The following is a 13291-nucleotide window of genomic DNA, read 5'->3' on the forward strand; positions in this document are numbered from 1 at the left end:
AAGCACTTACAGGCTGGAATTTCATTTGAAACGGCCGCCAGTCTTTTTATTTACACACACGCGCGCGCGCACATATATACGTGTGGAATGGAGAAATAGAATTTGAAATCGGAGACAGTTTACGTGTCGGATCTTTAATCTGATTGGTTGTCGCGCCATGTTTCCCGTCTTTCCGGTTGCTCCGCCCACTTGTCTCGCATCGTCAGCTGTCCCAGCATGCCTTGCGGACGTGAGAACTCGGCTCACATTGAAATGAATGCAGGCGATTACGAAGTCGCTTATTGTCTGTTCGGAACATAAACATCGGATCAATTGATTTTAAAAATTGATACCTCCTGTTATTCCATAGTGCATGAACACTACTGATTGACCGGGGTCGGATGATGGAATTCTTGTTTAAACAAATTCATTAGAAGGTTAATGGATGCATTCCTGTCCTTAAATCTGTTTAAAAAATAGACATCCTAACGATGGTAATGTCTGAACAACTAGGAAAGAAACTGCCCAATAGGCAACATAATTAACTTCACAGTGTTGCCATATGATTTGTCGCAATCTAAATAACCATATTTCTCTCTACTTTGTTATTTGGATTTGCCCTAACTTAGTTGGTTTCACTAATCCCCCATATTTCCAACAGGAAAATGTGGCCCTTGGCTACACAATGTTCTTTTGCAATCCCTTTGCACCCCTCAATACCTATGCATCTGTGCCTAAAAATGCAAAGACAACCTTGATATTTCAGAATTAAATGTCCACAGTTCCACAACAGAAAAGTTAGAAAAATATCTCCAGGGGAAAAAACAGCCAATGGCAATCAATCAACACAATACATTCTCAACAGATTTCACTAGCTTGTATATAGTCTCAAATAGCCTCTAGGGACAACTTTGCGATGATGTCACAGTCAAGGAAATTCAATCATGCTAAATCCGTACTGACAGCATATTATTGTGTCTGTCATATTCCTAATATGACAAACATATTACTGAGCACACTGAGGGTAGTGTGTAATGGGGTATATGACCAGCAGAGGGCATCAAAACCAGTTTTGCTTCAGTCAATTACCACTTCGGGTACCTATTTGAAAGTACACCTGACCATTATGGATGAAAATATAGCACAAAATATAGAGACATAGCAAAAACTATTTGTGTCCAATCATGTTCACTCTGAAAGAGGCTTGTGGGTAAATATCCATAACGAACGCTAAAATCGGAAATCTTTAGACTGAGTGCAGTCCAGGGCCGTGGCTCAGTTGTTCCGATGGCATTAAAGGAATGCTGGTGCGTGGCTCTGAGGAATCCATTTGCTAATGCCTCCCCCCCCCCCCCCATCTTTCCCCATTAAAGTGAAGCCTTGGCTAGCATGTAGAACCGACAGGCCTGAGGAGAAAAATCAATGCGTTATATAATGCATACAATCAGCATAAGCAAGGGGACAAGAGGGAAAGAAGAGTTTCGTGGAGGGAGACGCAGAAAAAAAGAAGAGTATTGATTTTCCATGGGACCCAGTGATGTTCAGCCTTTCAAAGCATCCCTATGGCTACTTTCCATACTCACAGTTTAGGGAAAAATCAACAGGGTTTTTTATTTTATTTTATTTTATTTTATTTTATTTGCCAGCTCACAGAAATAGTTGGGATGTGGTATGTATTATTAAGCCCTGTTCTGTGTCTGTGCTACTATTAGTATTTCTATCATTCTATAACTCAGGAGCCAAAGATGGAGGGCAATGGAATCAATTCGAGTGGTGTTATATAGCATGAATTTTAAAAAAAGGGGGTCTCTTTTTTAAAGGGGGTCTCGGGACACCCCCCAACTTATTTTGACATACTGTATAACACCTGAGTAAGGGTCCCTGGGTGGGTCAGAAAAGGCTGGCATAGACAGACCACATAATTTAAACTCCAGTCCATTACATTCAAAAGGCAACTGACATAGTGGAAGCCATGGCAACCACAGTCTCCTCTGCCCTGCGGCTCACTTTAGCTCACTCGTCTCACAGAGTCACTTCAGAAGGACAGAAACCCCACATCACAACACTCCCCACACACATTCAATGGAGAAGGCAATGAAGGACGCCATAAAGCACGTGTTGGGTAACATAGCATTGGCTTTATTTAGAAAAATAAATAAAAACAACACGGTAAGACGTTGTACAGTACGATAATGTACAATAAAAATCTTATTCCTATGTTCAGTACATTTATTTATGTTCACGTATACATGCTAGCTGCCCCCCACCAAAGAGATGCTTGCATTCCTTCAAAGTTGCCCATCAGACAAATTCTCCTAATATTCCATTTCAATTTCAGAGCTGTACAGTACACTAGAAATATAACGGTAAGAACTGCTAGACAATTGATTGAGCATATGAAGAGGGCTTCAGGATGTCTGAATTAATTCAGAAACATATTTCATAATATTTCATATTGTTATGGAAGTAGCAGAAAGCAGAGCTAGCTCTGCTCTCAAGCGCACTTCTGTTTATTGAAATGGGGACATTTTGGTACGCTTAGCAAAAGAAACTCTTTCCGTTTCCTTGATACATTCACTCCAGATTGTCCTGACGGTATCAGTAAATGTCCAGATAATACTACGCAGGCAAAACAGTGTTGCCTTATTGAAAAAGAAGAACACAATGACAAGAGAAAATCAGTGGAACAGTTCTGCCCCCCCCCATTGTAGCACAGAAACAAAACTGTAGAAACAAACTGGTAAAACCTTTGACCTTATCAGCCTGGTTCCCCAGGACTGGGCCACCTGCAATGGCCTCCAGATCAGCAGAAAGATGTCTGATTGTTGGGGGGGGGGGGGGGGATGTTGAGTGTGAAATTCCATGGCACACATCAGCAGAGTGGTGAATGAGACCTGCCTCATTACATAAGAGGGGTCTTCAGGGCGATGCTGACCCAGTTCCAAACGACAGGCGTGGACAGGGTGGGGGGGGGGAAAACTGCGTGTGGACGGGATCTCTTATTTTAGCATCAGTCTGCTGTTCTCACGGCTGTGAGACGCACTGAAGTCCAGAGAGAGCGGGTGTCAGTGGTTCTACCGACGTGCAAATACAGTATAAACATTCTGTGTTTTGAAAACTTCAAACTTAAATCATCTGAAAATTCTTTTGGTTGAGAAGCAGAACGTATCATCCTTTAAAAGCTAGAGAAGTACGTTGTCAAAGGTAGCCATTTATCTCCAGAGGAAAAAAACAGAATGGCAATCAGTCATCTTGGCAGCAAGATGTGACTGTTTCTTTTTCAATCTTTTCAATCTAGCACACACACACACACACACCCTCTCGCATACACTCACACACACACACACACACACGCATCCTAAGACAGAAAGAGAGAGCGAGAGCGAGAGCGAGAATGGCATCTAATGCCTCCTGCCTCTCATGAATGGCTTCCATGGGGCCGGTCCCCTGCGAAGATCAGAACCAGAAGGGATAACATTTGGAACGTTGCTGTGGCAAAAAAAAAAACAAAAAAAAAAGCAAGGATTTCACAGCCATCCGTCCGCGTGATGGGACTCAGCAGGACGCCAATGAGCATGTCCCGCCATGAGCAAGTACTCTAAATCCCTCTGGGGGCACCAAGATGCCACTGCACGCCCCGTCCCACGTCCCGCAACGTCAGTGCTCAGGGAACATCGCCACGACAACGGAGCATTTAATCCCTGACTGATGTCGCTCGCGCCTTCTTTACAGCTGCAATTTGTCGAGACAAAAAAGGGGATAGGTTTCACTAAGGAAAGGACAGAAGCCGTTTATATAAGGTTGCGGCAACGTTTCCAAGAGCTGGGCCCAATGAAACTAGTTTTCATTTGTGTCGTGGCTGGTTTTTTTTTTTTTGTTTGTTTTTTTTCGTGTACGACAACTGAGCTCACATTCAAAAACAAATCACAATTCTATTTATAAAGCCTTAATAAAAAAAAATGTATTCATAATCTATTAAGACCCATTGAGAGAACATGTAACACGCAGTCCACTGTGATTCCTCTTAAGGTGGTCATATACAGGTCATCTACAAGCACGTACTTTTATTACAAACGTGTTACAGGGAACATTTTTGATTCTACATTCTACATCAATGCACAATTACAAAAGCACATGTCAACGAACAGTAACTTTCAAAAGGCCAGCAGAAATCATTATATAGAAATAGATTGATATACAAAGCAGGTATAGAACAGAAAATCACATAGAAAGCATGATTTGATTATACGATACAGAAGACACGAAACATACAAAAGTTGGTAGAAACTGCACTTTGAAACATCCTTTGAATATATGCATATATATGGATAGTTCTGAAACTCAATTTCTGTATTTAGGCGGGAATTACACCTGAGTTTAAGCAAATACACAGTGATGAGAAATCGGTCACTGATGCTGTCCACTTGCACCTGAGCTATTTTGCTTCCCATATCCCGGTACCAATGCTTTTGCATCTTTCTACATCAGCTTGGACATAGTTCTGCTTTATTACTAATCTGATTTATGCATATGCAAACGTACCTATACATTTAAATAACGAAAATACTGCCACAGACGCACACCAGGCATTTTCTACAGATCTCCATGTAAAGCAGAGGAAAAACAATCAAAAACTAAAGCTATAACAAGATAAATAAAACATTTCTGACCAAAAAACGGCTCACATGTAAAACTAAAACTAAACTGAAGACACGTGTAATTATACATATACATAACAATATTCTAAATATCTCCCAAAATGCTTTCTGAGATACACCATCAGGGCTGGTTCTAGGCATAGGCGATATAGGCGTTTTGCCCAGGATGCCATCTGAATGGGGGGGGGGTGCTAACCAGCCCCTCCTGTAATGAAATGACAAAAATAGCATAGTTTGTGATTCACCATGGGGAGATTACAATTTAGTTTTAACAACTCCTGAATGTGAGCCTGAGAAATTACATCCTGGGTCAAAGGGCATCGCCTCTTTTTGTCTGGCAGGCCATAGGCTGCCATTTAAGCTGTCGCCAGGGAGAGCATCTCATAGGTCAGCACAGGCTGCTGAACCCCTGAGGTGGGGAGCGGAGAGCTGAACTGAAATGGCTTGAAGAGTATTCGGTTTTGCGTTAAGGCCAATCTTGAGGTGCCGGTGGCGTTTGTTCCCCAGTCAAATTGTACCCAGTGGAGGGAGACGGTGGGGGGGTGGATGGGGCAGGGGCGTTGTGGGTTTGTGGCCAGTGGTATTGGAAGGGCTGTCTCTGCTCTCGTCTCTGCAGAAACAGCCCCTTTCCAACTCTAGCTCTCCAGCTCTGCTTTAAAAAAATGCCCTGATGAAGTTCAGCCCAAATCAGCGTAAAAGGAAGGGGAGCAGGCCCTGAGGTCAGGAGCCCCTGTTTGCAGAGAGTAAGTTGGGCTGGCACAGAGTCTCTGCTCTTAAAGTGCCTTAGAGACAGGGCAGGCCACACAGACTATAGATTCTACAGACTACAACTTGTCGTCTGTGAAGGGGGACGGCCATTGCATTACATTGCATGAGATGACATAGCATTAAAATCCCTTTAGCAGACGCTCGTATCCAGAGCGACGTACGGAAATGGAGAACATCAGTGTAACCCTCAGGAATAAAAAATAAATAAAATAAAAAATGCGGTATCACCAAGAAGGCACAGAGGCCCATTAATAAACAATGAGTATTGTAGCGTTAGCCTAACAGAAAGCAAATTGCATTGCAGCTAAAGAAAGTACCACTTGACAGATAACCTGTCCTTAACACAGCTATAACTCTAACACTATTCAAAAGGAAATCTGAAGAAAGAAAGAGAAAAAGACAGGTTGTCTAGAGAGGAGGGGTCAGGGGAGCCATGGTGCAATGTGAAGAGGTGAGTCTTCGGTCTGCGTTGGAAACACGGGCAGGGAACCGGGAAGCTCATTCCACCACCAGGAGAGCCAGAACAACACAGGAGGATACACCTTTTAGACTACGCCCAGTTTGTGTACCTGTACAGAAAAGACTGAGATTGATTCTACACCAGTGGCTGGAGCCTTAGAGACGATGCCCTGAAACACATTGATAAATTAATTATATAGCTATGTAATTAATTATGCGCAAAAATATTTTATTGGTTAAACTGAGAGACAAAGAGGAAGACAGAGACAGAGAGAGAGAGAGAGAGAGAGAGAGAGTCAGATGGATAGAGGAAGAAAGATATTGCCGATATCGGCGCAGTGATTTTCGGGGGGGCTGAGCACTGACCTCTATGGGACGGGCCCCTGGTACTCTACGGTCACGGACCCCACCCCTAGGCCGCCGCCCCCGCCGCCGCTGCTGTTCCTGGTGCGGGAGGCCCGGCCGCCGGGCCTGAGGAAGGGCAGAAAGGGGCTGGACTCCGAGGTGATGACGATGCTCGGGATCCGCCCGGCGGCCCTTAGCCCCGCCCCCTCTGTGACATCAGCGGCCTGTGGCGAAGAAGACGGGACGTTGCAGTGAGCGCCTATCTGCACGTGCAGACGCACAGGAGCAATGAGAGGGTTCCACACTCGGTTGTGTTTGCTTTGTGTGTGTGTGTGTGTGTGTGTGTGTGTGTGTGTGTGTTCAGTGGCCGGGGTTTTCAAAGAGAAGATCAGTTCAATACGTGGACTGAGGTGTGTACACCAGACGGCACACAATTATGTATGAAAATGAAAGCACTCTGCAAAATCTTCAGCGTTAATTCAGCTATATCAGACCGCACAGGATAAAATGTACTCCGTAAATGGAAAATGTGCTCAATCTGTTCATTACGCCAGGCTAAAGGAATAATGAGGATTAGCCCACAGTATGTTCATGAACCCTAGAAACAGGAGCAGCTACCATGTGCTGTGAATCACTTGCTCATATTTGTAAATTTTGTTTTCATCAAAATTGCAATATGAATAAAACCACAACAACAAAAACAATATTTGTTGTTATTATTAGTATTATTATTATTATTATAGGACCCAGCTGAAACTGTCCACAGCAGGTGACTACGATCCATTCAGATGTGTCAGTCATTGGGCAGGCCCGCCCATTTCAGGGTTCATGAAGCCTTCTAGGCCACTTAGCGAATGCGAGCGCAACAGACTGGTACGCTTTTATCTCTCTAATGCGAGGGAACGAGACAAACAAACAATGGGCTAAAGAGCCAAAAAAAAAAAAGAAAAAAAAGTGGGCACTCAATGAGCAATAACAACAAAAACACTTCACAATGAAAAGCGGGAAACGGAAGCATCCGGAAGCCGTAATGGTGACGGATAGCTGGCCTGGGGTGATAATGGAAGGGGAACGCAGGCGGGGTACCGCAGACGGCAGGGACCGGGATGAAGTGATAAAACAGCAGCAATCTCCAACAAGAAAGTACAAAATGTCTGCCATCAGTTCTCCGGTCCATAAAGGCCCGGCTCCTGCCGTTACGCTACGTCAGTGTCAAGCGAAAGGCTCGAACGACAGAGAGAGAGAGAGAGAGAGAGAGATCATTTCCTGCCTCCTCGGTAAGTTTGAATTTCCTGCGACACAAAAGAAAACCTTGGAGAGAGACTGGGAAAGAAGTCTTTCCCTGAGCCGTTTTAACTCAGTGATGCAATTTCACTCATTATACAGGCTGCTAAAAACAGGCTCTATATTTAAAGTCATTTGCTAATTGTTTAGCTCAGGTTGCGCCATGTCGCATATTTGACTGGTGACAGCTCGTCTGGAGACACTGCTTTCGAACTGTTTTTATACTTTTAACGCATTTCCTGTCACCATCACTTATCTCCGTTGACAGTTAAAGCTCAAGCTGCTAAAATGAAATCAATTGGCTTCAACCGACCTCTACGGGCAAACTGATATGATTTTTCGAGTCTGTTAGCACAAAATAAATGCATCTGGTCACTCGGTTCATGCGTAAAGGCCACCACAGAGAGAATGTCTGAAATATAAAAAAAGGCGGGAAAATAATCTAAGGCAAAGCTGAGACTGACGGTAATGCTGAACGTCGAATCGCTCTGCTCTCGGTTACACGCCCAGGGCCAGGGGATTAGACCGGATCAATCCGGAACACATCGCTGTTATTGGTCATCAATTACCACGCGAGAGGCCAGGCCAACTGACACTCAAGTACGGAGCAGGGGATTGGCTGACTTCTCCAGACAAGGCGAGGTCAAAGCGAGTACTTACAGCCGGAGGCGAGCCGCGATCCGATTGGCCGACTTCGGGCACGGAGATGTCGTCTGCATCAACGGATGACTGAATGGAACAGGGTTCAACAGGTTCATTGTCAGTCACTCAGTAATACTACACGCAACTATGTGATCCATCACCAATTGAAAATTACAGTGGTTATTTTGACACAGTTCTTGTCAAACGCACATTGTTATCACAAGAGCGTTTTTTTAGTTAAGTCCCATTACAAAAAAACAATAAGCTAAACACCATTTCGAATAGGAAGGATGAGACTTGCCACTCTTTTTTGGTCATCGGTGCTAAATTTTTTGTACATTTTAACACTTCCAGTACACAGAGGTTAAAAATAACCAAGTGGAAAAGCTTGATTATTCAAAAGCATATTTCTACTATATAACTCAATCTCTTGATATTTCTTGTAGAACCTTGGTCTGCAGCAGGTGGTACTGTGTTAGCATACACATACTGTAGACTGGGGCTGGAGAGACTCAGTCTTGGATATAAAAAAGCAAAGTGTGCCCCAAACTGTGACCACCTCACGGAACAGCATCTGCGGCCATCGCCGTGGCAGCCAGGCGTAATCACAGAAAAAAAAAAAAAAAAGTGAGAAATCAGCAGGGATTGGAGTGCATTCGGTCCCCCACCGAGCTCTGGTGATTTAACCATTGAGAGTAACAAAGGGCTGGGGGGGGGGGGGGGGGTAAGGCATAGGAAAATCAAGCAGGGTTCTTAATGACCACCCAACAGCAAGCGTTTTCGCAAGGATGCTGCCACCAAAGATGACATCAGATCAGGACAAATAATTACAACACCAGGGATACTGTAACTGGCACGGACACGCTTCAGTACAGTGCAGTCCTCTACTGGCCGGGCCTACACATAATGACCCGAAACCCTCCCTCCTGCTCCATCATCGGGACAGAGTGCATCCCAGAGTGCCACCATTTACACCGCCTCATTCTCCCCGTTTAAAAAAATCAATTCAAAATGACGAACCGATCGCATCCGTATTGGGCCCCGACTGAGAGAGGAGCAGACCTGCGTCGATCGCTCCCAACGCGCACCGCCCAATCACGGGACTTACTCGTCCGCGACACTGAGGTCAATACGGGCTGCTTTTTTGATTGGTCGATGTCCAAGGCGTGTGGCGCGACAGGAGCCTAATTAACGAGACGCTGTCGTACGCTCTGAAGGGTACGGCTGGATTGATGACCTAACGGTCTGCTTAACACACAAGCGCCTGGAGGCTGGTGTCCTGAGATCCAGCCCCCTTTTCTTCATACCGTGTCTGTCTACAGCTTTCAGGTAACAACCCTGTGAAATATATCTCTCGTTACTATGTTTAAAATCTCAGGGTGAGTTTTGAAATCTGTTTAGGCTGGGGGAAAATGAATGAGAAACAGGTTGTGTTTACTTCAGGGGAATGACAGCACACAGCCAACGGTGACGGCACGTTAGACATCACTCGGATGATAGAGACGCTCGCTTTGACGAGGCGAAACATCGGTGGAGATTAAAATCTGTGAAAAAAGGCAAGCCGTCCCTGCAAATGGCTTTGCTGCTTACGCTTTTTGTGAAAAGCGACAGACTTGAACAGTAACTCTGTAACTGCCCGAGAAAGGGCTCATATATTTTCAACAGAGACTACCCATCCGTCCATCTGTCCATCCGTCCATCCGTAAATCCATTATCTAATCTGCTTATTCCTGGTCACGGTCGCTGGTGGAGGAGCTGGAGCCTATCCCAGCAGGCACTGGGCGAGAGGCAGGAATATACAGTACCCAGGACAGTTTGCCAGTCCATCGCAGCAGCGGAGACCAACACAGAATATTTCCAAGACACTGCCGGATGCAATCATTTTTACAGGTACGTATATAAATGTAATACATATTGTAGTCATATATGATCACATTGCCTTTTCGTTTCTGAGACCAATTTAGGCATTCATTGAAGCACACCTGCCCAACCACCAGCGCCTTCAGGTTCAATTGAACAAACCTAAAATTTTTCTGTTGAGAAAACCTAAAAAATTTATTGGTGTAACAAACTGAAGTAAAATTTCAGGTTTATCCAACGAGGCATTTTTTTTTCAGTGTAAGATCGGGTTTATGAGGTCAATCATATCCCACGCACCGCTTGTTTCCGCGGCGACCCTGCATTAAGCAAGGCCGGGGGACGGCTCACCTTCTCGAAGATGCCCGAGTCGTGACTCTTCAGCTTGGACTTCAGGGAGCTGGACGGCCTGAAGTCCAGCATCTCCGCCGTGTCCTTGCTGATCTCGCAGGACACCTGGCGGCTGGCGGGGCGCGACCCCAGGCTGGAGAGGTCGGCTTCGGTGTCAGTCCACCCCTGAGAAGGGGACGGGGTCACACAGGGTCACACAGGGTCACACACTCTCACCAATATTCAGGAAGACATTCCGCAGATCGTACCTCATATGAACCATAATTACAAGAGACCTTCATAAAGCACACTACACAGCACACTTATTATCATATTATCAATATTATACGGTAATATGCAGATATAATAAGTGTAGTAAGCAGAGGTTATCCTTTTTGGCAGTTGGTTTTGTGTCATAAATCACACTCTTATGAGGGATTTCAGTTTTTTCTACATATCACACAATGTCTACCTGTATGCAACTCTGCAGTTGTTTATGAATGCTTTATAAAATTGTAGTAGCATGTTTATTAAGGTGTTATTTACACTTTCTTAAAGCCCCGTCAATAAAAGAACAATATATAAGAAGAAAGATTTAAAATAATGACAGGGCAGCATTTTGGGTAAGCAGGACAGAGGGATCACAGTGATGTGATATCTGGCACAGGAAGTTGAATGCACATTCAGTATTTTGATACTTTTATAGCCCGATAGCTGGTGGTGCGGTGAGCAAATATTAAAGCTCATTGCGCTTCAGTCTTTCCATGCGTGGGGTTTTCCCTCCGGAAACCAGATCTAAATGCGACGAGCCCTTCAGATGAGCCACTGGGACAGCCAGCGTGACAGAATAAACCACATGAGCGGCTGCCTGGGGCCCCGGAAACCACCAGGGGGCCCCCTAATTATTGTAATATTTGGCATATTTATAATATATAGGGGGTGGGCGCTTTGGGGGTCCACCCAAATCAAAACCCCTCAAAGGCGGGCACTGGAGACAGCGGGCGACACACGGTACGGGCACAGACACAGACAGGGGATGGGGGGGGAGGAGGAGGGACACTGAGTCAGGGCGGAGCGGGACACTCATGGGGGCGAGACAGACAGGAGGGGCATGATGGGGGGCGGGACCCAGACAGGGGGAGGGACACAGACAGGGGGAGGCACAGACGGGGGGAGACACAGACGGGGGACACAGACAGGGGGAGGACACAGACGGGGACACAGATGGGGGAGAGCGGGACACTGACGGCGGCGTGCGGCGCAGGAGGCGGGGCTCACGTACGGACTCGCTGTCGGAGGCGGAGGACAGGCGGCACTTGCCGATGCCGCCGCCGCCGCGCTGGTACTGCCCGCTGATGTCGGAGGTCTGGCTGGTGACGGTGGAGCGGCGGGTGGAGGTGAAGCTGCTGGTGGACTGGAGGTCCTTGGGCTGCACGCACAGCAGCACCCCCAGGCACGGGATGTACCGGGCGAGGGCCAACCTGGGGGGACCCCGCCCACGGGAGGAGGAGGAGGAGGAGGAGACAGAGCAGCCATTTACTGTACAGCACTCTGCGTGTGCTGAGAAGCACTGCACATGCAAATACACAATAGTGCTAGCAGCAGCAGCAGCAGCAGCAGCAACAACAACAACAAATATTATTATTATTATTATTATTATTATTATTATTATTATTATAAGTATAAATAAAAGTATAATAATAATATTATTATTATTATTATTATTATTATTATGTTATAATTACTGATAATTATAATAGTTATAATTACATGACCCCTACACGCTGTTAAATCTAATCTAATACAGTCCAATAGGGACAACACGCGCTCTTTTTATGAGGTAAAGGTGCTCTCTCAGTGTTGATTTTACGCTGATGAGTTTGCGGTGCGATTACCGACGGTTACAAAAGCAAAAATAAAATTAACTCCGGAGGACGTTCACCATCATTAACACCTCGCACCTGTCCATTTTCAGCAATTAACTTCAAAGGAGCTGATAATTACACAGAGTGGATCGTTCGGGGGCAGACACTGACCCTTGCGCTATAAATTACTTGAAACACCTCCGCTTTGGGTATTTACTGATCCTTACGTGATTAATTGCCGAGTTGGGCAGTGCATTAGTGAAATTACCATACAACCTTTGCCTGAGGTTAGTCGCGCTGGACAGAAATAGAGACGCTAAATGACCGGAGGGTGTGAGGAATGACACTCCCTTCGGAAATAGGTCGATCTTCCGGAGCGAAATCCTTTCGTGGGAGGATCAATAGGGAGGACGGCACACCCCACAGTGAAACGATTTGGCGACAGGATCAATCTATTTGTCTCGCAGGTAATTGAGTGCTTTTGGGCAGTAGAACGTAAAGATTTAAAGGTTATTAGATTCATGAGGCACCTTCAGTGGTTCAGTCCCAGGACGGCAGTTGACGCCATTTAGTGAGCGAGATGTCTGCTGGCAAACTGGTGCTCATCAGCAAATTTCAATGCCGGGGTGGAGCATTCGGTCTTAGCGCTGTCACGCTTCGCGTTTAAATTTGAGTAACTAATTCAAGTGAGGCGTTCAACATTTCAGCTAATGAAACAGAAAGTCGCGGAGAAGCTTAAATGTTATTTCCTTTGCTATGAATTTGCCAGACACTTTTATATTACCCAGGAGGACTTACTATTTATAAGGACTAAATACTATAATTGGCTAGTATTTCACACTGCATAAGAAATTAGGAAAGAAACACTTTCTATTAATTATCCTTTATAAGATCCTTTTTCACGCCTTCTGAGGCACAGCATAGCACCATAGCAAGTGCTGCATAAGCATTTATAAATGGCTTATTTTCAACAACCGCAAATAGATGTGCCACGTTGATAATGTGTGATGCCTCACAGAAATGTCACTTTATGAATAACCCATCATATTAATATAACACAACATACAGTATATACCTACTCATCGCCATTAAGCATTTGTGGAT

The 13291-nt window shown here is 45.2% G+C and overlaps 1 protein-coding gene across 1 annotated transcript in view; it reads right to left on the reverse strand.

The window, feature by feature from the left end:
- Positions 1–2097: 2097 nt before the first annotated feature.
- The window catches only part of opn4a (opsin 4a (melanopsin)), a 41397-nt gene continuing 30203 nt past the window's right edge, over positions 2098–13291 (reverse strand). The window contains exons 8-12 of the mRNA XM_064316898.1: positions 11605–11803; positions 10344–10508; positions 8154–8222; positions 6231–6433; positions 2098–5974 (exon numbers count right to left, since the gene is read on the reverse strand). Coding sequence (XP_064172968.1) covers positions 6233–6433; positions 8154–8222; positions 10344–10508; positions 11605–11803 — 634 coding nt within the window. The 3' untranslated portion in view covers positions 2098–5974; positions 6231–6232. The remainder of the gene's footprint in view (positions 5975–6230; positions 6434–8153; positions 8223–10343; positions 10509–11604; positions 11804–13291) is intronic.

This window comes from Anguilla rostrata, chromosome 18 (genome assembly GCF_018555375.3).
Source record: "Anguilla rostrata isolate EN2019 chromosome 18, ASM1855537v3, whole genome shotgun sequence".
NCBI classification, from domain to species: domain Eukaryota; kingdom Metazoa; phylum Chordata; class Actinopteri; order Anguilliformes; family Anguillidae; genus Anguilla; species Anguilla rostrata.